At 64.7% G+C, this 23,986-nt stretch overlaps 1 protein-coding gene across 5 annotated transcripts; it reads left to right on the forward strand.

Annotated features, from left to right (window-relative positions):
- TEAD3 (TEA domain transcription factor 3) lies at positions 1–23,986 on the forward strand. Of its 5 annotated transcripts, XM_059831129.1 has the most exons (14): positions 1–27; positions 12,325–12,578; positions 15,785–15,849; positions 17,794–17,856; positions 17,988–18,050; positions 20,661–20,672; positions 21,000–21,137; positions 21,365–21,408; positions 21,516–21,577; positions 21,970–22,103; positions 22,221–22,394; positions 22,575–22,715; positions 22,950–23,102; positions 23,873–23,986. In XM_059831129.1, the coding sequence occupies exons 2-14, from the start codon at positions 12,443–12,445 to the stop codon at positions 23,984–23,986; spliced, it is 1,299 nt and encodes a 432-aa protein (XP_059687112.1). In that variant the 5' UTR covers positions 1–27; positions 12,325–12,442. The 5 variants fall into 5 exon arrangements, with proteins under 5 accessions (XP_059687112.1, XP_059687113.1, XP_059687108.1 ...); XM_059831130.1 differs by lacking the exon at positions 17,794–17,856; XM_059831125.1 differs by lacking the exons at positions 1–27; positions 17,794–17,856; positions 20,661–20,672 and having other exon boundaries at positions 12,409–12,578; positions 21,516–21,552; positions 21,945–22,103.

The raw sequence follows: 23,986 nt of genomic DNA on the forward strand, positions 1-23,986 counted from the left end.
GCCCAGCCCCTCCGGAGCACGGAGCAGGTAAGCGCTCGCCGGGAAGAGACTCCCAACCCCCCTTCCTCCTCCTCCTCCTCCTCCTCCTCCTCCTCGGCGCCTCCTTCCTCCCGGCCCGCAGCCCTCCGGCTGCACCGAGCCCCGGCGGGGCGGGGGGGGGGGCGGCGGGGTCACACCAACCCTCTCCGTTCCCCCCCCCCAGCACCCCGGTACCTCCCCCCGGGGCTCCCCCCGGGGCTCCCCGCCTCTCCCCCCCCGACGGCCCCCGATGGGTCTGTGTGTGTGTGTGGCACAGCCAGGGTGTCCCCAAGGTGTCCCCAACCCCCCCCTCCGCGGTGGGTCCCGAGGCTCCCGCCCCGTCGGGGCTGCGCTGCCCCCCCCCCCCGGCCCCTCCGCTGGGTCCCCCCCGCTGCGGCGCATCCCCGGGGTGCGGGTGCGCGCGGGCTATAGGGTTACAAAGAGGCCTTGTGTACGGTATAGCCCATACGTCGGGACGTGTAGGGCGCGGGCGCCAGGCGTTATATAAAGCCCTGAACCGCCCCGGCTGCCTCCTGGCCCCGGCCGAAGCCCCCCCGGGAAACGGCGCGGGGGGGGGGCCGGGAGGGGTGTGGGGGCCACACGCGTGTCACGTTACATGTGTGTCACACGCATGTAGGGGATGACCATACGCTGACTGTATGCTAAACACTTTGTGCCTCGTCATAGGGGCGCATTGCTAACGAGGCAGCAATTAGATGTATAATTTTCAGCAGTGTGTCATCTTTATTATTATTATTATTTTATTTTTACACCCTCCTTGGGTTTGGGGTTGTTGTTTTCTTTTTTTTTTTTTTCCCTTAACCCCCTTGGAAGGAAAATAAGGCCAAGCCCTCGCAGCGCCGCTCGCCTCCGCCCCCCGAAACCGCTCAGGCCCTATGCAACACGTTTGGCCTGTACCGGCTGAGAAAAAAACTCATATTTTGGGGAGAAACCAGCTGGAAATGGTACCGGAGGCTCTGCCGGGGCAGCGAGCACCCTGCAGCCCCCATCGCTGTTGGGTGGTTGGCGCGGGGTGGCAGGGGAAGAGGCGAGGGCAGAGGTTTTGGGGGTTTTTGGTGCTTTGCAGGCAGCCGGGGCGAGACGGGCCGGGCGACCGTCCCATCGGCGAAGCGATAATCTCCGGTGTCAGGCGCGCCGGGGTATTTTGGGCTCCGGCGTCCTCTCTCCCCTCCTATCGCTTTACCCCGCGCCGGTACGTGCGCGCCGTGAGTCAGGGCTTTGGCACTGCCCGGCGACCCCGGGGGGCCCTGCCAGCGGGGCTGCCACCCCCCCACCCCAGTTTTGGGGTGCTTGTGATGATGGGTGGAGAACTGGGGGTCTGCCTGGCTGGTGACCCCCCCATGCACCTGCCGGCCCTGGGGGCCTCTATGGCCCCAAAGTCCTCCGTCGCACCCAGCTTTCGGGGTGGGTCCTCGGGGTGGGTTGTTTTCCTGGGGAAGGGAGGGAGAGGGTCCCCAAAGCGGATGGGGAGCGAGGGCTCGCCAAGGTCACCCAACAGCGAAGCCGGGGGAAAAATGGGTGGGGGGTGGGGGGGCTGGGACCCCGCCGGCGGGGCGGGTGACGGTCACCGCAGCACTGCCCAAGCGGCGTTCCTGGCACTTCCCCACCAGAGAGGATGGGCACGAGTGTCCTGTTGGGAGCAGGCGCTGGATTTGGCCCTGTTTGGGTTTGCAGGGCCGTCATTCCCATGGGAAGGGGCTGCGGGTGGGTGTGGGGTGAGCAGCTGCCCACTCCCAGCTGGGTGACATGGGGGACGTCCCTGTCCCCAGGGGACCTCGGGCACCCAGCTCCCTCCCCAGGGCGGGCGTGCGGCTGGCACCGCACCGGCTTTTCTAACAAAAATAACCCTTCGAAAGCGGCGGGCTCCGCGGCGGGCTCCAGCCGCCTTGCGTAAGCGGCACCCGGGTATTTTGAGGACCCTCGTCCCGACTGGGGCGACTGTGGCATCAGGAGTCAGCTTGGAGTGGGGGGATGCTTCAATCAGGGCATTTTGGGGGGCAAAGGGGTGCAGAGAGGAAGCCTCCAGCAGCCATCCCACCTCTAACACCCCTTCCAGCCTCCACGTCCATCAATAAAAGGGACTTGCATCCATTTCCCATGACATACAGTCACTATTTATCACGATACCAGAAACAGCATCTCCTTTTAATCACCATTTAATCTCCATCTTGCCACCACCGAGCGGGTCGGGAGGCGAGTCCCAGTGGCCCCGGCACTGTGCCGAAGGAAGGAACCTTTTCCCGGTGGTGTGAGAGCAGGTCGCGGCTCTGGGGAGGTGGGGGTGGCAGTGGTAATCAGCTATAATTAATGTATTAAAAAGCGAGTAACCGCGCAGCTCCCGTCAAACGCACAGCCAGCACGAGGCCGGTGGCAGGTGAGCTCGGCGTCGAGAGCGGTGCGGGCATGCAGCGGCTGGAAAGGCGGGAAATGCGTCATTTTGGGCTGTTATGCAGGGAAAAAAATGTGTTTTCTGGCCTTAGTACCTCTTCTCCCGTCTGTGGGAGCGGAGGATGGAGGGGGAGAGAGGAGAACGGGCTGCAAAGCCCTAACCAAGGGTGCTGCTGGGATTGGTGTGGCAAGAGCCATCCCGGGGCTCTTTGTGGGGTTGGGATCCCTCTGCACATCAACGGGTGGGATGGATGCTGTCCAAAAAATGTCCCATCTCTAGGAGCTTCTGTCTCTTATTAAATCCTTGGCGGCAATGGGAAGGGGCTGATGGGGCTGCCATGGTGTTTGCACCACCTTGGGTGCTGCTGGTGGATGGGATATAACCAAAAAAATATATATATACACACACACACACACACATATATATATACACATATATATATACACACACACATATATATATATAACCTTGATTTTGGGAGCTCCCATCCCCGGGGGATTTGCCAGGCAGCCAGGCCACGCTCTGAGCTTCTCAGCCCTGCGTCCGAGGTGTTATGTGGGGTCGGTGCCGGGGCCGGGAGCGTGCCGGGGGCCGCGGCGGCCGAGCCCAGGCACCTGCGTGTTGCGGTCGGGGCAGGCACCTGAAGCGTGTGGGCGTTCGCTATTGCCACTGTCACGTGGCGGCTTATGAAATGTTTTTTTGGAGGGAGGGAAGGTAATGATGGGGTGAGCCGGCGGGGCCGTGCCCCGCGCCAGCCTGCAGCGGGCACGCGGCAGGAGCGGCACCCCCCCTCCGCGATAACGCACGGACGGATCCTGCTGCGGGTCCGGACACGCCGCTACAACTCCCGGTGCTTCGGTTTTCCCCACCTGTGAAATGGGAATGAAGGGCCCCAGCAAAACCTCCTCGTGGTGCCGGATGGCCGCTTGCCTGCCCGTGGCGGTGGGGAGCGGGGGGTCACGCGGTGCCGGGTGCCGTTTCGGGCTCCTCGTGCAGCTCGTTGCAGGGTTTCGTGGTGAGCCCGCGTGGCTGAGCCCTGTCTCATCCCTGGGGGTGGCAGCTGGTGGCCCTGCAGAGACGGTGTTTGCGTAGGCCTCTGCGTTGGCACAGCCAACGGGATCCTGCGGCCGAAGGGTCTGGAGAAACGTGAGCGTCCGATTGCACAAAGCACGTCCCATCCCAACCGCGCAAATCCCGCCGGAGCGAGCCCCTCGCCTGGTCCCGAATGGATGCATCGCTCCGATGACCCCAGCGTCCCCCATTGCGTGCCATGAGACAGGAACGGCACTGAAACCCAACGTGCCGAAACCCACCGCGCGCACCACCGCCGCCTTCCAGCTGGGTGCCGGGTATGTCACGAGATGCGCCAGGTCTCAGCTGGCTAAAGCCGACCTGGAGCTCATCCTCGGTCATCCTCTTACAAGCCAGAGGCACAGAAGGTGACTTCAGCGCACTTCAGGGCTGCGCTTCGCCCTGTAATAAATAACGCCGGGAAATGCTTGCTCGCAGGTGGCTCGCGGCTGGTGAGCGAGACGTGAGCGCTGGAGGAGGCTGCGTTATCCCCTTTCCCATTGCTGCCGGGGGGATCCATACGGACCCGGAGCGTGTGCTGGCAGAGCTCCCCCGGCTGCGGGGGGTGGCTGGGGATGGGACAGCGAAGCTGGAGCTAATTTTAGGAGGTGGGCAGAGCCTCGCGGGAAGCAGCCGGCTGGAGGGATGTGTCGGGCCGCGGTGCCCACAAGCATTGAGAGCGAGCGCCGGGGGTCCCCAGGTCTGAAGATGCTGCCGTGGGTCTAGGAGGTGGCCCCGCATTGGCAGCCCAGCTTTCCACCACGGGGAAGAGCCATGCCACCGCTGATGCCCCGGCTGCTGGAGGGACGACGGATCTGGGGACACACGCAGGGGCAATGCCCCGGATGCCTGGACTCCTGGTTTGCATTACCCAGGACGCGGTTGAGCACCGCTCCGTGCCTCAGTTTCCCCACAGCCGTCTCGCCGGCGCTCCCCCCCGGCGGGGTGCTGTGGAGGCAGGAGGGCTGGCCGGGCTCGGGGATCCTCGCCTGGGAGCGCCAAGCCTTATTATTTCCCCACGACTGTCTCCTCCTCGCTCCTCGTAAAATTAGATCCAGCTGTTCACAATAGCCACTAACTTCTCTCCGGAAGATGTTCAAAGTTTACAGACGCGGAGCGGCGCGGCGTGCGTGGAGGATGGGCTGCCGTTCCCATGCCAGCTCTTCGCCGCCCGCCCTTCCCCCAGAGGCAGCCAGCTCCTGCCTTTATCCCCCCCCCGCCACCCCCGGCTTAGGCAATTCGGGTTTAGGAGAAAGCACACCCACACGCAGGCACGCGAGCCCCCGACCCAAACGTTGGGGTTTTATTAGCAGGAAAATCTGGGCGCTTCGTAGTCCAGAAGCAAAGGTCTGGTTCAAGACCCCGCTTTCGCCCTGCCCGGCTTCTTGCCCACATGCTTGGACGAGTCGGGCTCGGTGCTCGCTCGGTGCTCGCCTGATGCTCGCCAGCGCCTGTGCTCATCTGCGGCGTGCATTCGGGCTCCGGCTCTCGCGTGGGGTGGCCACTGTGCCCCACTTACAGCATTGCCCGGGTGGCATTGCAGAGCGGAGGGTTTGGGTCTGGCTCCGATGTTTGGGCATCAGTGTGCCGGGCGGGGGGCTAGCGTGCTGTGCCAGGCTCTCCGACGCTCTTGGGCCATGCTTCTTGCTGGAGCTCCTTCTTTTACCAAGAATACCGCCTTCGTGTATTTTTAGCAACTTTCCTCCCCGAGGATTCCAGAGCAATTTTTCAATCTGCGGGAGCGGGAGTCGCTGTGCCCGTTTCCAGCTCTTGGCTCAGGCAGCGGCGAGAGGTGCTGGGAGAAGGCGATGCTCTGCTACAGGCACCCGGTGCGCTCCTGGCATGCACGAGGGTTTGCTCGCCGGGCCGGTCCGGGGTGATGGCATGCAGTAAAATGGTGCTAAACCGAAATATCCCTTTCTGGGAATAAATCACTACTGCGGTTTGTGCGGGGCTGCGTGTACCTGCTCGTGCAGCTGAGGCTGCACCTCAGCTTGGTGCTGCCCCGAGCTCCGTGATCTCATTGCAGGAGGGCAGGGAAGCGTGCCTCCTCGCAGGGGTGACAGTGGCCAAGTGACATTGCCGTGTCACGTTTTGCCCTGGCCGCTGGCAGCCAGGGACGTCTCTGTGTCTCAGCCGGGACTGTAATGCCTGACAGCCCCCCACCGCCTTGTGTCTTGGGTGCCTGGGGGGGGATCAGCTCTTGCACCCCGCCACCCTGCTGGGTTTCTCCTGGTTGCTCGGCCGGGAGCGTGGCGGTGCTGGCCCCGGGCTCCGGCGGGTGCTGCGGCACAGGCAGCGGGCGCAGCTGCTCCCCAGGCAGGGTTGGGTTTCGCGGGGGTGGAGGTGGCTGGGGGCTGGTGTGAAATGCATTGCAGCCTTCCTCCTCCTCCTCCTCGCCTGGCAGCCGGTGTCCCCCGGAAGATGTTTTCCCTGGTCCTGCTGCAATGGCATAAAGTGGGGTCAGCAGCACCCAAAACTCCTCCGTGGAGGCATTTCTCCTCCCAGGAGCGGGTCCAAGGGCTGGCGGGGTACCCGGGACGCCTGGCCCGTGCAGGCGGTGGGACACCATCCCACTGCAGGACGCATGGCCCTGGGTGTCCCCGGGGCTCCCCTGGCTTCCTTGGGACAAGTGGTGCTGGGAGTCCTTGGGGGACTGGGGACACAGTGGCCACCCTGAGCTCATCTGCAAGGGATGGTCGGTGGGAGACATCCCAGGATGGGCGTATTTTGATGCAGGAGCAAAGCGAACTCAATGGTCCCCAGTGGGTGCCGTGCCCGGTGCTGGCCGTGCCACGGGCCACCAGCGCTGGGGGTGTCACAGGGCGGCCGTGGCGGTGGCCCGTCCCCGGCAGGCGACTCCAACCCTGTTGTTTCCATCCAGCTCGTTTCATAACGCAGAGAGCAATTAATGCTGCAAAAGCTTTCTATTTATGCGCTGCTGGGTGAAACGCCCCGTCCTGCCTGGGCAGGGCGGCCGTAATTGGGCCAGGGAGGGAGACCGGGTTACGGTGTCCGTCTGTCCCCTGCCCTCAGGTCTTGGACCTGGAGGCTTGAGCAAAACCGGCTCAGGTCCTCCAGCAGCCGAAACCCAGCTCTGCTGCCCTGCCGGGGCTGGAGGAAGAGGAGGAGATGGAGGGGTTGGTTTGCACTCCCGTGGTTTTGCCGTTAGGAGGGAGCATCTTGGCCAGCGGGGCCATCGGTGGGGCTCAGGGGGTTTGCTCGATCCCCTCCCTCCTCCCTGCCCAAATTTTCTCTGGGCAAATCACTCAAGTTCCCCTCTCGTTTGGCCGTGACCCTTCGGGATGCGGGGCTGAGCATCCCTTGGCCTCGTGCCGCTGAGTGAAGACCAGCCGCATCCCTGCCGGGCAGGGGCTCGGGGCTTCGCTGGGAGCTGGGGGGACCCTTTGGCTGCGGGGGTCCGGCCAGAGCAGGGGGCATGTGCCCGGGGCGGCCCTGGCAGCGCCACGGACCCTGGTGGGATGCTGCCACGTGGCCTCATGCGGTTTCCCCGCTCCGATTGCTTCCTGAGCCGCCTGCCAAGCCGGAAGGGACAGGAAGCGATAGAGGGGAGGAAATTAGTCGGGCTGTCTCGCGGGGAGCCGGCTGGGCGCACGGGGGGCTCTGCCACCGCCCGGGTCCCCAGTCCATGCTGGGGGACCCTTCGGGGAGGAGGTGGCCGATCCTCCCTGGCAGGGAGGTGCAAACCTGGGTGGGAGGGAGCAGGGCGGCCGCCCTTCCCTTCCCTTCCCTTCCTGAGCCGGGGAATCCCTCACCACAGCCCGAGAGCTGTTTGGAAGAGGAGCACGATGTAAACAAACCTCCTTCCACCGCCCTCCCTGCCGAGCCGGGTCTGGCTCGGCCGCTGCCGCCTGCCTCGGTGGGTGCTGGTTGTCCCCGGGACAGCTGCGTGCCAACCGGGACGGTGTCCCTTGCAGGATCGGGGCAGGGGCTGGGGCGGGATGTGGGGCAGGGCGTTCCCGAAGGGTCCCCGGGTGAGCTGCCGGGGATACGGGGCTCCTGTGAAAGGCTCTTGGCTACTGCAAGTGCTGTAGGGTCGAGCCTCATGGAGCCGAGAGCGTCCGAGCTCTGCGCAGTGCTGGGGTCGTCAGCGGACGGGGCAGCATCTTCCCTGGCGTGGCCTTGTTGGGGTCCCCTGGGACCCCCAAAGCTTTCAGGTTTGCTTCAAAGGGCTCTCTGGAGCCAGTGGCCATGTCCATGGTGCGGGCAGCTTTTCTCCTGGCCCCATTACCCGGTGGGCAGAGGCGGTAATGGGGACGCTGCCCCCGGCCAGCAACCCCTGCCCGACACAAGGAGCACGTTCATGACCCCTGCCAGAAATGAGGAGCATGTTAGCGAAGGCCTCTGCGTGCCTACGAATTGCTGTTGGACCCCCAACCATGTTCTCGCTGAGCCCTGATGTGCTGGGGGTGGGCACGGGGAGAAACTGGGGTGCCCGGGAGCCTCGGCTTTGGGGTTTGTTCATTTGGGGTCTTGCAGAGCCTGCTGCGTGACGGAGCAGCCCCTCTCGGTGTCCCCCCAGGAGAGCTGTCACCGGGACCTCACCGCAGCAGGGCCACGGTGGCTTCCCGGCCCCCCTCCCAAGCCGGCCCCGGCGGGGGCTGCACGCTCAGCACCGGGGCAGGATGGGGGCTCCTTTCCTCCCCCCAGTGCGGGTGCCACCGGTCACAGTGATGGGGAGGGGGGGACAGTGGCCTCGTGCGTCCCCCCGCCGGGGCTGGCGCGGGCGGTGGTGCTTTGCTTGTGCCGGTGTGAGGCTGAGCACCGCGCTGTGCCGCGCCGGCCCGGGCTTGTTGGTGAACTTTTATCCTTTTGCCGTGGGGTCCGGGTGCAGGGGGGGAGGGAGGAGGGCTGGATCGCCCCGGGCCCCCAGCATGGGAAGGCGGGATGGAGCTGGGATGGAGCCGGACCTCCCCTTTGCAGGGTCTGCTGGCCCCCCCAGTGTCCCAAGCACCACGGGGGCTCATCCTGTGGGGTCCTGGTGCTGCCCCGCCGTGGGTCACGGGAGCCCTGGGTAGGGAGGGGACCTTGGGGCTGCTCTGCCCCACACCTTGTCCCCCTGGATGGTGTCAGCTGGGGACAGACTCTGCTCCAGGCCCCCTCGTGCAGCGGGTGCCGGTGGCCGTGCCCTGCATCCCCGGCGTTTCGGGGGGACGCTGCGGCAATAGCCACCCCCTCAGAGTTTGCAAAGGGCGAGAGAGCGGCAGCCCGGGGGCTGCACCCGGGGAGGGGTGACACCGCCGCTGGCCGTGGGACCAGCCGGGAGGGCAGGGGTGGCCGGGGCCAGCAAGGAGCATGTCGAGAGGCATCGGGCCCTGTGCCGTGACGCTGGCCAAGGCAGGGCTGGGTGGCGTGGTGGGGTGCTCGGCCGGGCGGGTGTCGGGGCATTGCCCTGACGCTTTGGGCAGACCCCGGTTCTTGGCTGTGTGCCCTGGTGCAGCCGCGACACAGGGGTTTGGGGCAGCACGGGATGGGGACGAGGTGCCACCCTGTTCCCCGGGGGCTTCACGGGGGTGACAGGCACCTCTGCCCACATCGCGGCCCCGCAGCCTGAGCAGTGATGTCCCTGAGCTCCCAGCCCCTGGGCCTCTCCCCCGCACCGCCCCACACACCCCAGCCTGATCCCTATCGCTGCTGGTTGTGCTGGTCCTGGCAGCACCCTGCTCCTGACCTCGGCACCCGCACCCGGCCCCAGCGGGGTGCCCACCGCGCCACTCCGACCACAGCCGCTGCCTCCAAAATCTTTCCTTCTCCCCACCCACCAGAAAACACCCGTCTCCCGAGCACCCCTCCCTCTTTGCAACCCTCCTCTTTGCTCTTGCAGGATTTAAAGAGGCTTCTCCTTGCTTTTCCAGGCTCTCCAGCCCCAAGCAGCTCTCGCCAACCGGGCAGCTGCCTGCAGCCCTGCCCAAACCCCCGGTGTCCCTCGCGCCCCCCGCACATGGTGCCTGGGCTGAGCTCTGTGAGCCCGTGGGAACGCCGTCCCCGTCTCCCGGCGCAGCCTTGGCCTCGCAGGGAGATAAGGGCGGCCCCGGCTGCATCCTCCCCTGCCCGCTGCGGGCACCCATCCCGCACCCGCTGGGGGACATCGCAAGGGTGCAGTCCCCCCTCCAGCACCCTCTAAAGCCTTGGGCTGGTGCGTGGCACCCCACAAAGGCAGGGTGCAGAGGGGTGAGCGAGGTGGGAGCGGGGGCTCCCTCCTGGCATGGGTTCCAGCGAGCATCCCTGCTCATGGGGGGCGAGCATCCCCACTGCGGATCTGGGGTGGTCCTGGGGTCCCCAAGCCCTGCAGAGATGCCTGCGCCATGGGAGGGGGCTTCTTCCCCTGGTCCCCGGGGAGCAGCCGGGAGGCAGGAGCCAGTGACATGTTTTCCGGCAGGTCCGGTCCCCTCCCTGCCCGGAGCAGGTCTGGCCGGCGGTCCCTCCGCAGGCCGTCCAGCCATGCCGGTTTCCTAATTGCTCCTGTTGTTGGTGTTTTGTAAGGGCTGGGTGGAGCGCGGCGCTCGGCCGTGCCTTGCGTCAGCGTGGTGCCTTGCACCCTCCCTCCAGGAAATCCAATGTCTAGGCCTGGCCAAAAGCAGGTTTGGTGGAGGAGGAGGAGGAGGAGCTGCTTCCTCGCACCTTGGCCGGGGCCCCGGAGTCACCCTCCCTCCTCTCCCAGCTTCTCCGAAAAGGCTAGGCTGGGGTTTCCCTGCCGGGGGGGCAGTGGGGTGGGAGGGTGCTGGGGAGGGGGGGATGTGTGTCGCAGGTAGGGTGTGCGGGCAGCCGGCACCCTGCCTGCGTGTGCAGTGCCCGGCACGGGGACGGTGACCCAGGGCGCTCACTGGTCCCGCTGCTTGTTCCAGGACCCTGCCTGCAGTGCTGCAGCCAGCCCTATAGATTTGCTCTCAGCCCTATAGCTTCGTCCTTGGCCCTGTAGCTTCGCCCTTGGCCCCATAAGCACCCGTCAATTGGGGAGGGCAGGGGGGCCGGTGGGTCCCTGCAAAGTCACCCCCTGGCACCAGCTCTTGGAGCTTTCCCCTCTCGGGGTGAGCTGACGGCAGCCCCGTGGTGCCGTGGGGTGCCGGGTGGCTGGTGCTGGTCCCCGGCTGGCGTAGGGCTGCGGGGTCCCGGCTGCTGCGGGGTCTCGAGGCTGGGGGGTCCCGAACTGCCACGGTGCAGCTGGGGGTCTTGGGCTGCCGTGGGGTCCCAGGCTCCTGTGGGCTCTGGGGTCACAGCAGGACTGTGGGGGCTGCGGGGTCTCGGGCTGCTGTAGGGCAGCCAGGGGGTCTGTGGTTCCCCCACATCTGGGGGGTCCTGGGCTGCTGGGGGGTCTGGGGCTGCCACGGTGCAGCTGGGGCTCAGCACCCGGCCGAGGCAGCCGCACACCCCATCGTAGGCGCCACATTGGGACGGAGCCCTGCTGCGCTCGCTGGGCTGCGGGGGGGGAGCAGGGGGGTCCCGGCGGGGCCATCCCCACGTGCCAGCTTCGCCCTCCCTGCCCGGCGCCTCATCCCGGCCTCCCCCCGCCCTCCCGTCCCCGACACCCTGCTCGGTTTGGACAACGCATCCCTCCTGGGGGCCGTTCTGCGGAGCACCCTGGCAGCAGGCACAACCGGGATGCCGCGGGACTCGGGGTGCCACGGGACCCGGGATGCCGTGGGACTCAGGGGGACGCAGGACGCTGTGGGACTCGGGGTGCCGTCCGGCACCGCTGCCGCCATCCCTCCCTTGGCCGGCTGGCTCGATCCTACAATCCAGTTCTCCTTATTTGGCCACAGTGCTCGGCAAGAGGGGGAGCGGCGGGCGGGGGGGACGGCAGCCAGGGGCGGGCGGCGGGGACCGGAGGGGCTGACATCACATCACGGCGAGGGAGAGAGAGATGGGGAGAGGGCGGGGGGGGGAAAGTTTCTTTTTTTATAAAAGGAAAAAAAAAAAAAAAACCCAAACCCAACACAAGGCCTCGCAGCGCGCTTGAGCCAGCGGGCTGCTGCAGTTCCTTTAAAAGGAGATGTCTGCGCCGGAGACCTTTGTACACTCCCAGCCCGTCCGGGAAGCGCAGCGGCGCAGGAGACACCTCTCCGCTCCCACCGCCGGCAGCTGCCGCCAAACATGTTATTGCAAAACACTGCGCCGGGAGCTGGGCGAAGGGAAGAGGAGGAGGAGGGTTGAAGGCTCCCCGGCATCGCCCGCTGGCCCGGGGAGTGCCCGGGGTCCTGGCCGAGCATCCTCGGGACGGGGGGCCTCTCCCGGTGCCAGGGGTAGGGCTGCCGGAGGGCTCCGGCCACCTGGTTCCCATTAGCGGGGTCTGGCTTGGAGCCGCCCAGCGTCTCCCTTCAAATCCCGGCTCTGCCTTTGCCAGGCGTGGCGGAGCAGGGATTTTTGGGGCAGGGGGGGCTTTTCGGGGCTGGCTTGCCCGAGGAGGTGGCTGGGTGGCAGCAGGCGCTGGTGCAGGGTCAGGGCTCGAGGTGTCACCCGCAGGCACCGTGTGCCTGAGTTCCTCGTACGGATAATAGAGCATCCGGGCTGTTTCCTTCCCAAACTTCATTTGTGTGGATCCTACGTGGTTGCTTGTGGCTTGGATTTGGGGGTACTCGTGGAAATCGTGGCTCCGTCCCCAAGGAAAGCCTGTTTGTGTTTCTGATGACCCACATCGGGATGCTGCTCCCAGCCCTGGGTGCGAGCGGGGACAGGGCCAGCACGCTGCGACCGGGCTGTCACCGCAGCCCCGTACCCCCAGCACGGCCAGGGGTGGCCACAGCCCCCGGCCCCTCCGCGGGAGCAAGGGTCTCTGAGCCTGATGGGTGTCCCCTGTGTCCCGGCAGGTTGTCGTGTGTCCGTGGGGGCTCAGGGTCGGAGCCCAGAGCAGCCAGCACCATAGCGTCCAACAGCTGGAACGCCAGCGGCAGCCCCGGGGAGGGGCGGGAAGATGGCCAGGACGGCATGGACAAGAGTCTGGACAATGATGCCGAGGGCGTGTGGAGTCCGGACATCGAGCAGAGCTTCCAGGAGGCGCTGGCGATCTATCCCCCCTGCGGCCGGCGGAAAATCATCCTCTCGGATGAGGGCAAGATGTACGGTGAGTGATGGGGGCAGGATGGAGGCAGCGGGCAGGGCACCGTGCTGCCGGCCGGGATGGGGTGACCGGGGGTGAAGCAAAACCTCCTGCCCCAGACCCACACCAGGGCATCTCCCTCGAGCCACCCCCAACCCCGAAAGCAGCTTCCCCGGCTGCACCCCGGAGCCGGACCAGGGAGGTGGCAGTGACCCACGTCCCCTCCCTCTGTGCTGGCTCTTCCTCCCACTCCCTCCCTCTCTCGGCCCTGCCGGACCGACTGGTTTGGTGAAGCCGTCAGGCAGGGAGCGGGTGCGGGCAGGGAGCGGGCGCGGGAGCACGGGGCCAGCGCCAGCCCTCCCGCTCCTGCGCGCCTCCGCATCGCTCCCCAAACCTTCCCCAACCGGACCCGGTGACAGGGAGCACCCGGTGGCGAGGGCCACCCGCTCACCCCGAGACACTGGCACCCGGCTTAGCTTTTGGTGACTTTGTTGGCAGCTGCGGGGCTGGTCGGCCCCACTGGTGCAATGAGTTTGGGGAGGGTCTCAGCCTAGTTCCTGGTGTCTTCTGAAACACCTCTGTCTTGGTGGCTCTCTGCAACAGGGAGGAAGAGGATGAGGATGGGTGATGCAGGCAGGAGATGATGCTGGCGCAGGGCTCACGGTGCCACCAAAGCGGTGGAAGGTGCCATGGTGTCCCCTTCCCTGCTGGCGTAGGGGCTGGTCCCTCCTCTCCTCCACTTCCCACGATGTCACCCCCAGGGCTGGTGACCTCAGAGCCGGGGATCGGTTGCCACGTTACTGTCACCCCGCAGTGACGAAGGGACCAGGGCCAGCCCCTCCATCCCCAGCCTCCAAAATACACCCACCCGGCATGCTGCCGTCACCGTCACCAGCAATGGCTCACCCACCGCTGGCGGAGGGGGACAAAGGCGCCGAGGCCTTGCAGCGAGCACCGTGCCACTGTCCCCGTCCCCACGCCGGCGGCTCCCCGTGCCACCCCGCTTGCCAGGGCCCCCAACCCGGGGTGTCGGGGCTGGAGGCCGTGCGGGGAGCACAGGGCTTCCCAAGCGGGTGCATTTTTTGGATTTCTCCCGGAATAGCTGAAGTGCCGCCGGGAGCCTGGCCCTCCGCAGCACGCCGAGCCCCGACCGGTTTTTCCAGCCTTTCGGAGACATCTGGCAGCTGCTTAAAGAGGCAGCGGCCCCGGCCGGCTGCCTTTCATCTCCCCCCCACCCTCCCCGGCACCTCCCCACCGGGACCCCCGGGACCCCCAAGCTGGAGGTGCCGAGCTTACCGGGACCCCCAGGGCCACCGGCGGCACAGACCATGCCGGCATGACATAAAGACGTGCCAGTGCTCTCCACCACCCAACTATTTTTTTTTGGGGGGGGTCCCATGGGATGCCCATGGCCACACCAGCCCGTGCCCCACTGATGCCAGCGGTACGGGGGTGGCGAAGGGGCCGGGCGAGGGGCGCGTGCCCCAGAGCAGGTGGGAGCCGGGGGGCCGGGCTGGGCATGCTGGCCCCCGCTCTCTCGCTCGCTGCCCGCTGGGTTATTTTTAACCCAGCCTGTCCAACTGGTTCACGTGGTGGTGTCAGGGGAGAGGAATTTGGGGAATGTGGTAATTTGGAGGAGGATGTGCCCTCTCGGAGGGAATGGCACAGTTTTGGGTGAATCATGGGGGACAGGGACGACGGGGCGCACGGGTACCGGGACGGCTGTGGGGAGGCTTGGAGGGTGCAGCCCAGGGTGGTGGCTGGGACATGGAGTGAGGTGGGATGGGTGCAGAAGGTGCCAGGCACGGTGCCGGGCTGGCACTGCCCCACCGGGGTGCACGAAGGCACCCACATTTATTTCCCGTATTTATTTCCCAAGGGCTGGGTACGGGGAGGGAGGGGACGGGACTCGGGAGCGGGTGTGCAAAGGGGGATGCTGCGGCGCTCGGTGAAGGCGTACCCCCGAACCGGGGCTCGGCACCAGGGTCGCCTCTGCCCGCACCCCTTGGCAGCACCCTGTTGTGGGCATCGTCTCACCTGGGCTTAAAGAACACCCTTGGTGACCTGGCCCTCGTTAGGCGCTAACGAGGCCAGGAGCTGTCATGGGCTGGGGATGGCAGGAGGGATGGGAGCCATGCTCGGCGCTTCGGGGTGGCACCAGGGTGCCGCGCTGGCCGTACAGGGGGTGCCCCATTTCCAGGGGTGCAGGGACCCACGGTGGCCCCGGCCGCCCACCCATCAGCTCCTGCCCGGCGCGGGCACCCCAAGGCGCAACCATCCCCACGCGGCACCTGGCTCTGTCTGTCCCCATGTGTGTCCCCCCCCCAGGAGCGCCCAGTTGCTCTGGGGCTGGGAGGGGGCCGGTCAGGGTGGAAGGGGGGGGGAAATATTTTTTTTTAAAAGAGAGGTGTTTTTTTTTTTTTTTTTTAAAGCCGAAACCCGCTCCAAGGGCATTTCGACAAGTTCCAACCGCGACCATCTGGTCCATTAAAATAAATCTGGCGTGCCTGGCCGCCCCCGTGCGCGGGGGGCGCGGCGGCGGGGGGGCCGGGGCCGGGGCCGGGAGAAGAAAGCTCCCAGCTGCTCTGACGTTTGAACGTAGATTGGCCACAGCTGGCCCCTAAAATGTGGCGCAAAAGCAACTTCTGCTTCGAATTAGACCCAGGACGTTAGGAAATACTGGTGGAAAGGCCAGCACGGCTTGCAAAGGGGAAGCGGGGTGCCAGGGGGGCACCCCAGGACCCCTGTGGGAAGGGCTGCGGGGAGCGGGTTGATCTGCTCCCCCGGGGGTGCTCCAGCTGGGATGGCTTTTGGGGGGTCTGTGGTTGCCCGTGTTTGGGGACACCGCTGTGGCAGGGGTCCCTGGTGGCTGTCACCCCCGCCCCGAGCCCCCTGTGCCTGGGGGCTGCCAAACCCGGTGGGGTGGGGTGCGTCCCGCTGGCATGGCGGGGGGCTGGCCACCCCCGTGTCCCCTCAGGCCACCCCAGATGTCCCCTCAAGCCACCCCCAATGTCCCCTTGGGCCGGACAGCCGTCATGGCAGCGCCATCTCCTGGCAGTGCCTCCCTCATTAAGGACCAGCCTCATTAAGGACCGGCCTCATTAAGGACCAGCCTCATTAAGGACCAGCATCATCACACCAGGCTGGGCAGGACGGGGTGGGGGCCAGAGGCGCCTTTTGGGGCTGATCCCCCTGTTTCGCCGGGGCTGACCCCTTGGCTCTGCCGGCAGGTCGTAACGAACTGATAGCCCGGTACATCAAGCTGCGGACGGGGAAGACACGGACGAGGAAGCAGGTGAGGCCGTCGCTCTGCTTTTTCTCTTGGGAGGGCCTGGGGGGGGGCGGCAGGGGGGTGCCAGGTAAGCCCGGGGCGGGGAGCGGGTGCCAGGCTGCGTCACCCATCCTCTGTGTTCCCTCCTGGAGCCACCGTTGCTGGCAGCGGAACCCTCATCCTCTGCGAGGAGCTTTGTCTGCGAGCACAAACACCCTCGGGCTGGTCTATCCCAGCCTGATCTGGGGATGCCCTGAAACTGGGGGCGCGGGGGCAGGCAGCACCCAGTCCCCCCCTGCCTGGCTGGGGTCACCCCATGGGTGGCAGGAGCCCTTGAAATCTCCGTCCGAGCAGCGTGTGCGTCCGCGTGCATCTGCGTGCATCTCTTCGCTGCTCCGCCTGGATCCGGAGACCGTTCCCACCTCTGCCCCTTGCCGGGCTTTATGCCGCTTGTGCCAGACGCCACGGTGAAGGCACCCCCAAAGCCCCCGGGCTGAGAGCAAGGCATCCCCGTCCCGGCCGGGGGACAGGCTGTGCGGGTCTGCGGCGCTGGTCCTGGGGGGGCCCGGAGGTAGCGCAGAGCCCTTGCCCCGACCTCGCTGTCCTGCACGGTTGGATGCTGGGACCAGCAGCGTGCAGGCAGGGATGCCGGCAGGGCAGGGAGCATGCAGTAGTCCTCCTTTGCCTGCACAATATGTGGGCAGGGTCGCATCCATCCCAGCTGCGAGCCCTCGCTGCACCCTCGTGCCAGAGACCAAACCTGTCCGAGGACCAGATTGCCGCAGCCCTCGATGGGACGTGTCCGTTTGTCACGCGTCCGGTGGCTCTTCCCTCCCCTCCGTGGTGCCGCCTGTCCTGGCGGAGCCGGTGGCCCAGGATGGTGGGGCGCGGGTGCATCTCCCACCGCAGGGGGATGGACAGGTTTGGGGCATGGGGATGCTTACGCTGGGACTGTCCTGTGCCACAAGACCCCGCAAGGGAGGGACACTGGTCCCCAGGCACTACGAGGGATATCCCTCCAGGACCGATCCTGGAGGGAGAGGGACCAGGGTCTGGCCACCGTCCTTGTGTTCAGTTGAGCACTGAGCAGCGCTTTATTTCTGGCTTAAAGCCTTAACCGGACGCCCCGGGACCCCCTCCATGGGGGGAAGGATGCGGCGTTGGGTGAAAGCATGCTCCGGGGGGACTTGGGAAAGGCACACGGGAGAGTGCGTGTGGCATTGTCCCCTCTGTGCAGTCGTGTCCTGGACAGCCTGGGGTCCCTTCTTGGACAGCCTGGTGCTGGTGGGAGAAGGAGATCACTGAAATCAGCCCCGGTGCCCCAGGGGTGCAGGGACCCCCACCCTGCCTGGGGCTTTGGGCAGGCACCCCAGCCACGCTGCGCCTTTCCTGCCTATACATCAGCCCCTTTTCTTTGGATCCTACCCCTATAGGGGTCTGGACACAAAAAAAAATCCCACTTCTCAACTTTCCCACCTGCAAAATCAGCAGAAGCCCTGGAGGGGAATGAGCCGGTCCCTCCTGGATCTCCCTCGGGACCGGCAGTCCCACTGCAGCCTCACCTGGGGTAACCCAGGGGCACCCGAAACCAGCCGGGCCGTATCCTCAGCGCTGTGTGTAAGCAGCAGCTCATTGCACTCGCAGGGGCCGGGGGGGATCTCTCTGTCCGGGAAGCCCCAAGAGAGGGTAAACATGGACCCCTCAACTGCAGCAGCTTCACCCTGAGGAGGCTTCACCGCAACCGGGGGGGGACACAAACCAGCATCAATCAGCACAGCGCCGGGGTCCCCCCCAATTTTCCTCCTCCAGCTCGCGGCGGGCGCAGGACCCTCGCCATCTCCAGGAGCATCACCCTGGCAGCCCCGCGCGCTCCCTCCCCTTCCCCGGGGAGAGCATCCCACCTCGCGAGGGGGAACGTATCTTCACGCTCTCTGTATTTTCCTTTCCGAACGGCGTGGCGGGCGCTAGGTGTCCAGCCACATACAGGTTCTAGCTCGGAAGAAGGTGCGGGAGTACCAGGTTGGCATCAAGGTACGTTGGCGCCCTTGCCCAGGTGTCCGCGGCGGTGTCTCTGTGAGCATGGGCAGCCCCTCTCCTTCCTCCTCCTTTCCTCTGGTTGACGGCTCTGCTGTTCCCCCTCTCCTTCTGCTCTCTCTCTGCAGGTCTCTAGCCACTTGCAGGTTCTTGCCCGACGGAAATCTCGTGAGATTCAGTCCAAGCTGAAGGTACGCGCCCCCCCCCCCGCCCCGCCTGGCCCCCCCGCCCGCTGACGACTAACGCACTCGGCTCTGTGGTGTGCCGCTTGCTTTCTTTTATACCTCTCTTTTTTGGTGCTTTTTTTTTTCCTTCCCCCTCCCTCGGCTCCTGGGACCAGATGGTTTTTAGTGGCATCGTTGTGGGATGCCCAGAGAGAAGTGCAAGGGGGGGGTCCAGCTCGAAGGCTGGGTGGGGACACCAGAGCCCTTCCCTCTCCTGCAGGAGGGTGAATTTGGGTGCCAAATCCCCTTCTTCAGCCCAGGCAAGGACGTCACCATGGGGAAATGGGGATTTAAACCCGCCTCCAGTGATGCTCGAGGGCTGCCCCCTCTTTTGAGCCATCAGGGCTTCTCCCAGGAGGGGAAGGACCCCCCCAGAGCAGCCAGCGAGGCAAAGTGAGGTTCAAGCAAGGGGTGCAAAGGGGCCTCCCCTCGCAAGCTGAGACCCGGCCCCGCTCATGATGGGTGCCGGTGGGATGCGGGCAGAAGCAGGGGTGTCCTGGGGGGTCCCTGCAGGCTGCCAGCCCGGCAGCTGGTGATGTACCAGGGTCCGAGTACGGCCCAGGTGGCACCTCAGGGATGTGGGTGGCAGCGGGTCCGGACGGGGCCGTGCTGCTGGGGAAGGGGCACAGCAGTCCCGGGGAGAGGACACGGCAGTGCCGGGGCAGCCCGTGGTTCCAGGGGCCAAGGGAGCCGAGCGAGGAAAAACTGGATCATCCTCTCTTCTCTGGTTGGCTTTTCTTTCCTTCCTTCCTCCTAACTGGAGCCCGACTAACCCTTCCGTAACTGTTCCCACCGAGCTTCGTGGCGGTGGTGGGGAGGGCGATGATGGGGAGGGTGGTGTGGGCAGGATGGGGGCATCGCCGAAGGACTGAGCCCTGCTCGGGTTGGACCCATACGGTGGAAGGTGGGGGACAGAGCGGTCCCCACTGCACGACCACCCGTTGGGGACAGCCGGCTCCCGGCTGGGCTGCGCAGCCCGGGATGCTCCTGGGTTCATCCCTGCACCGTCACACCGGCGAGCATCTCCTTGGGCAGGATCTGGGCAGGGGGGGGACCTGCTGCCTTGCCGAGGGTGTGGGAGCCCAGAAAACCTTTCAACCCCCTGCCATGACCTCACGGTCCCAAAAGCATCGCCAGGTGCCTGTGCCCCTGTCCCCGGTGCTGTGTCCAAGTCTCCAGCACTGAGGCTGGCAGCAGGGGCCACCGTCAGAGCTGGCACTGGCATTTTGGTCCCCAAAGCTTTAAGGAGCCCCGGCTCACGCTACCTGGGAGCCCACCAAGCCATCACCTCCAAAGCCCTTCAGCAAGGACCCCGTGAGCAGGGTGCCGGGAGGGTGCCCACGCCTTGGCAGGTTTGCTGGGAAAAGCCAGGAGCGGGCACCCGAAAGTGCTTTGGGACGCTCCTCTGGACTTGTACATCTTAAACCCAGCTCCCAACCCCAAGTGGGGCAGCCGGAGAGGGAGGCAGCAGGGTCAGCAATAGCAGAAGCCTTTGCACAAAAAAAATAATAAAATAAAATAGGATTTCTTGCCGCACGGCACAGGGCAAGGGGGAGTCAGAGGCAGGAGAGACCCTGGGGGTTCCAGGGATGGAGGCTGGCGTCTGTGTCTGTGCTCTCCTCTCCATCCCCGGCCACGCTGCCTGAAAGAATCTGGCAGGGAAAAGCCGGAGCAGAGATCCCCCTGAGCGATACACTGTGGATGCAAAACATCCCTTCCCAGCCATACTGGGAGGCAAAGCCCGGCGCAGGCAGCCCTCTGCCCTCACCCAACGCTTGTCCTGTTGAATGGAAACTCCCTTCCGTGAGCAATATATATATTTTTAAGCTGCAGTCACGTGCGTGTTAGGGCTGCCTGGCGTGTGGCTGCATGCCCACACTCCTGCCCTGCCCCAGGTGAAAATAAATGAAGCGATTGATCGCTGAGGAAGGTTCAGAGGGAAAAGAGAGGGTGTGCGGTGGGACCATGTCCTAGCAATGCAGGTGGAGGAGCAGCGCTGTGGCAAGACCTCGGAGCCCTCCGCTCCTGCCCAGCGGTGCTGTGACCTCCGGATCAAAAGGGAAAAGGAAAAATAATTACTCTCCTATATAAATGCACACATGGCATAGCGGGGTTGTGCCCAGGCTCTTCCTTGCGGTGCCTATAGGGGAGTTGGTGCCGAGATCCCAGGGAGCTGGGTGCAGGTGCCCGTGGCTGGGCAGGGCAGGAGCCGGGCGGCTCTTCCTCTCCCTGCCCTGGTTGCAAGTACTGGGGGCTGCTGAGGAGGTTGCAAAGGATATTAAAGGCTCTAAAGGATATTAAAAAGCCAACAAAGGCGCAGGCCTGGCTCACCGCAGCGACCCCCTAAAATAGCGAGGGGCTTTGGTATCCCATTCCTGGTGGGATTAAGTCCGGGCATCGGTGCCCACCATGTGCGTCCCCCGGTAACCAGCCGGGTCGGGGGGTTTGCTTCCCAAATCGGGCTGTGGTGATGAGCCGGGCTGGGGGATACACAGTTTGGGGCGGGGGGTGCACACAGTGCCCGCAGGCTCCCACGACGCTCTAACCTTTTTTTTTTCCCCTTTCTTTTGTGGACAGGCCATGAACTTGGTAAGTTGAGCTTGAGTTTGTGATGCCTTTTGTTCCCCATTGCCTTTCCCCCCCCTCCTGTGGAGGGGCTAAACCCTTCGCGTCCCCGGGGGAGCGGGGACACCTTCCAGACCCAGCAGCTCCTGCCCAGGGGATGTTTGCAAGCTTAAAGCATTCATTGTCATGGGTGCATTTGGGGAGGGGGGGCATCCACCCACCCCGGTCCCTTGGCCAGGCTGGATGACCAGCTCCGGGCTTTGCAAAACCTGCCGGGCACACTCAGATTAAGGGGGGGGTGTCTCAGTCTGCCCGTGTAACCTCTGTCTCCCTCCTGTCCCCCCCCCCCAGGACCAGGTCTCGAAGGATAAGGCTCTGCAGAGCATGGCTTCCATGTCCTCCGCGCAGATCGTGTCGGCCAGCGTCCTGCAGAACAAGCTCAGCCCCCCTCCTCCTCTTCCTCAGGCCGTCTTCTCTGCTGCCCCCAGGGTGAGGACAGCCCCGCGCCCCCCCATACGGGGACACCCCGGGTGGGGGGACACACGGCTCCCCATGCACAAGGTGCACAGGGGAGAGGGGAGGGGATATTCGATGGCCCCTTGGTCATAGTGGCAATGCAAGGGGGGCTTTGGGGGGTCCCCACGGTTTGCAGCCGGTGGGGAGGGGAATTTGGGGCCGGTCAAAAGCCGCTGACTCTTCCCTGTGCTGTTCCCCAGTTTTGGAGTGGGCCTATCCCAGGACAGCCTGGACCCTCTCAGGAGTAAGTACGAGACCCCTCCACTGCCCAGCGCCGGGCGGGACCCCCCCTTGGTGAGGGGCTGGGGTCACCCGGGCTTCGTTAACCTAACGATGCTCTTTCCTTTCCAGCATTAAACCGTTTGCACAGCCAGCTTACCCCATCCAGCCACCCATGCCTCCATCACTAGCCAGTAAGTGCTGTCCTTGCCCCCTTGCAGGGGACGCTGCACCCCTGCTAGGTCCTATTTGTCACCTGTCCTGTGCCACCCTCCCACCCGCAGTGCCACCCACCTGCGGTCCCCTCCCCAGCCCTGCCAGGGGAAAAACCTGGGTTTAAACCCAGCCAAAAGCCCCACGGTCAGCGGGACCCCGCTGCTCCTGGCTGTGTCCCCCCCTCCCCGTCCCGTTCCACCCAGGAGCGTGACCGGCACATCCTATGTTTTGGCCAGCCCGTGGGAAAACCCCCATGCTGGGAGATACGGGAGGGTGGGGGATGCGGTAAGGACAGCAGAGCCGTGGCGGTGCAGGGGAGGGCTCGTCCCGGCTCACAGCTGCCCCCCCGCACCCCGTCCCCCCGCCCCAGGTTATGAGCCCTTGGCTCCGCTCCCGCCAGCCGCCTCGGCCGTGCCCGTCTGGCAGGACCGCACCATCGCCTCCGCCAAGCTCCGGCTCCTTGAGTACTCCGCTTTCATGGAGGTGCCGCGGGACGCCGAAACGGTAACGGTCCCCTCTGTGTCCCCACCACCTGGGTGGGATGGTGCCCGTCCCTCTGCTTGGTGGCACCTCGCTTTCATCTGACCTCTCGTTTTAATTTCCCCGCCCCGGTCCTTACAGTACAGCAAACACCTCTTCGTGCACATCGGCCAGACGAACCCCTCGTACAGCGATCCGCTGCTGGAGGCCGTGGACATCCGCCAGATCTATGACAAGTTCCCCGAGAAGAAAGGTGGCCTCAAGGAGCTCTATGAGCGTGGGCCCCAGAACTCCTTCTTCCTCGTCAAATTTTGGGTACGACGCTGGGAGGATGAGGATGGGGAGGGTTGTTCTTGAGCCATGGGGTCATTGCGGTACCCCACCGGTGGAGCGGGAGCATCCTGGGCAGCTCCGTAAGCTGGTGTCCCCCGTCCCCATGGAGAGTTGGGTGCGATGGCACCTAACGGGACCCTCTCCCCGCCCTCATCTCTCCAGGCGGATCTGAACAGCACGATCCAGGACGGGCCGGGGACTTTTTACGGTGTCAGCAGCCAGTACAGCAGTGCAGAGAACATGACCATCACGGTCTCCACCAAGGTGTGCTCCTTTGGGAAGCAGGTCGTGGAGAAGGTGGAGGTGAGTCCCGCACCCCGCTGCATTGGGACGGGGTGGGAATTGGGTCTGCTGTGGGTCTCGGGATGGAGAAAGCCCCGGGGTTGGGTGTAGGACACATGGGTGCATGCCTGTCCATGGGTGGAGTGGAGAGGACATCTCCACCATGTCCCAGTTGGCCACCACCCGCCCGTGCCCACGTTCCCCACGGTGTTTCGGCTCCCACGGGGCGGCCGCTCACTCTGCTGTGCCCCGCAGACGGAGTACGCACGGCTGGAGAACGGCCGGTTCGTCTACCGCATCCACCGGTCTCCCATGTGTGAGTACATGATCAACTTCATCCACAAACTCAAGCACCTCCCGGAGAAGTACATGATGAACAGCGTCCTGGAGAATTTCACCATCCTGCAGGTACCTCCCTTCCTTTTCCAGGGAGTGTTTCCCACCAGGAGCGTGGTGCCCATGCTTGCATTGACCCAACCATTCCCGCTGAGCGCTGCCCGGCCCCGCGGCACCTGGCCTTGGCATTGCAAATACACTGGCTGTGCCTGCGCCCATGCAACCCCCCCTAAAAAATGGGTAGCAGATTGGTGGTGCAAATAAAGTGGCTGTGCCTGAGCCTGTGCAACCCCCCAAAAACTAGATAGCAGATTTTTTTGGTGGTGCAATTAAAGTCGTGGTGAATAAGCCTGAGCAACCCCCCCCCAATAATGGGTAGCAAATTTTTGGTGGTGCAAATAAAGTGGTTGTGCCTGAGCCCATGCAACCCCTCCAAGTAACAGGTAGCCAATTTTTCATGGTGCAATTAAAGTGGCTGTGCCTGAGCCTGTGCAACCGCCCCAAAAAATAGGTAGCAGATTTTTGGTGGTGCAGTTACATTGCCTGTGCCTGAGCCTGTGCAACCCCCCGAATAACGGGTAGTAAATTTTTGGTGGTGCAGTTACATTGCTTGAACCTGTGCAACCCCCCCAGATAACGGGTAGCAAATTTTTCATGGTGCAACTAAAGTGGCTGTGTCTGAGCCAGTGCCAACCCCCCAAAAATTGGGTAGCAAATTTTTCATGGTGCAACGAAAAGGTCCGCAATTTCAATGTCTGTGCCTGAGCCCGTGCCGTCCCTCAAATAACAGCGTCTCCCCGCGGGCACGGCCCCCTCCTAACGCGCTCTCTGCTCTGCCGCAGGTTGTTACGAACAGGGATACCCAGGAAACCTTGCTCTGCATAGCCTTCGTTTTCGAGGTCTCCACCAGCGAGCACGGCGCCCAGCACCACGTGTACAAGTTGGTCAAGGACTAG

Source organism: Gavia stellata, chromosome 30 (assembly GCF_030936135.1).
Source record: "Gavia stellata isolate bGavSte3 chromosome 30, bGavSte3.hap2, whole genome shotgun sequence".
NCBI classification, from domain to species: Eukaryota; Metazoa; Chordata; class Aves; order Gaviiformes; family Gaviidae; genus Gavia; species Gavia stellata.

Excerpts from the sequence above, each read along its gene's own strand:
- TEAD3 (XM_059831129.1), top strand. The coding sequence starts at position 12,443 with ATGGACAAGAGTCTGGACAATGATGCCGAGGGCGTGTGGAGTCCGGAC. Across the intron at positions 17,857-17,987 it reads AGTACCAGGTTGGCATCAAG|GTCTCTAGCCACTTGCAGGT; the intron begins GTACGTTGGCGC and ends CTCTCTCTGCAG. Across the intron at positions 22,104-22,220 it reads TGCCGCGGGACGCCGAAACG|TACAGCAAACACCTCTTCGT; the intron begins GTAACGGTCCCC and ends CGGTCCTTACAG.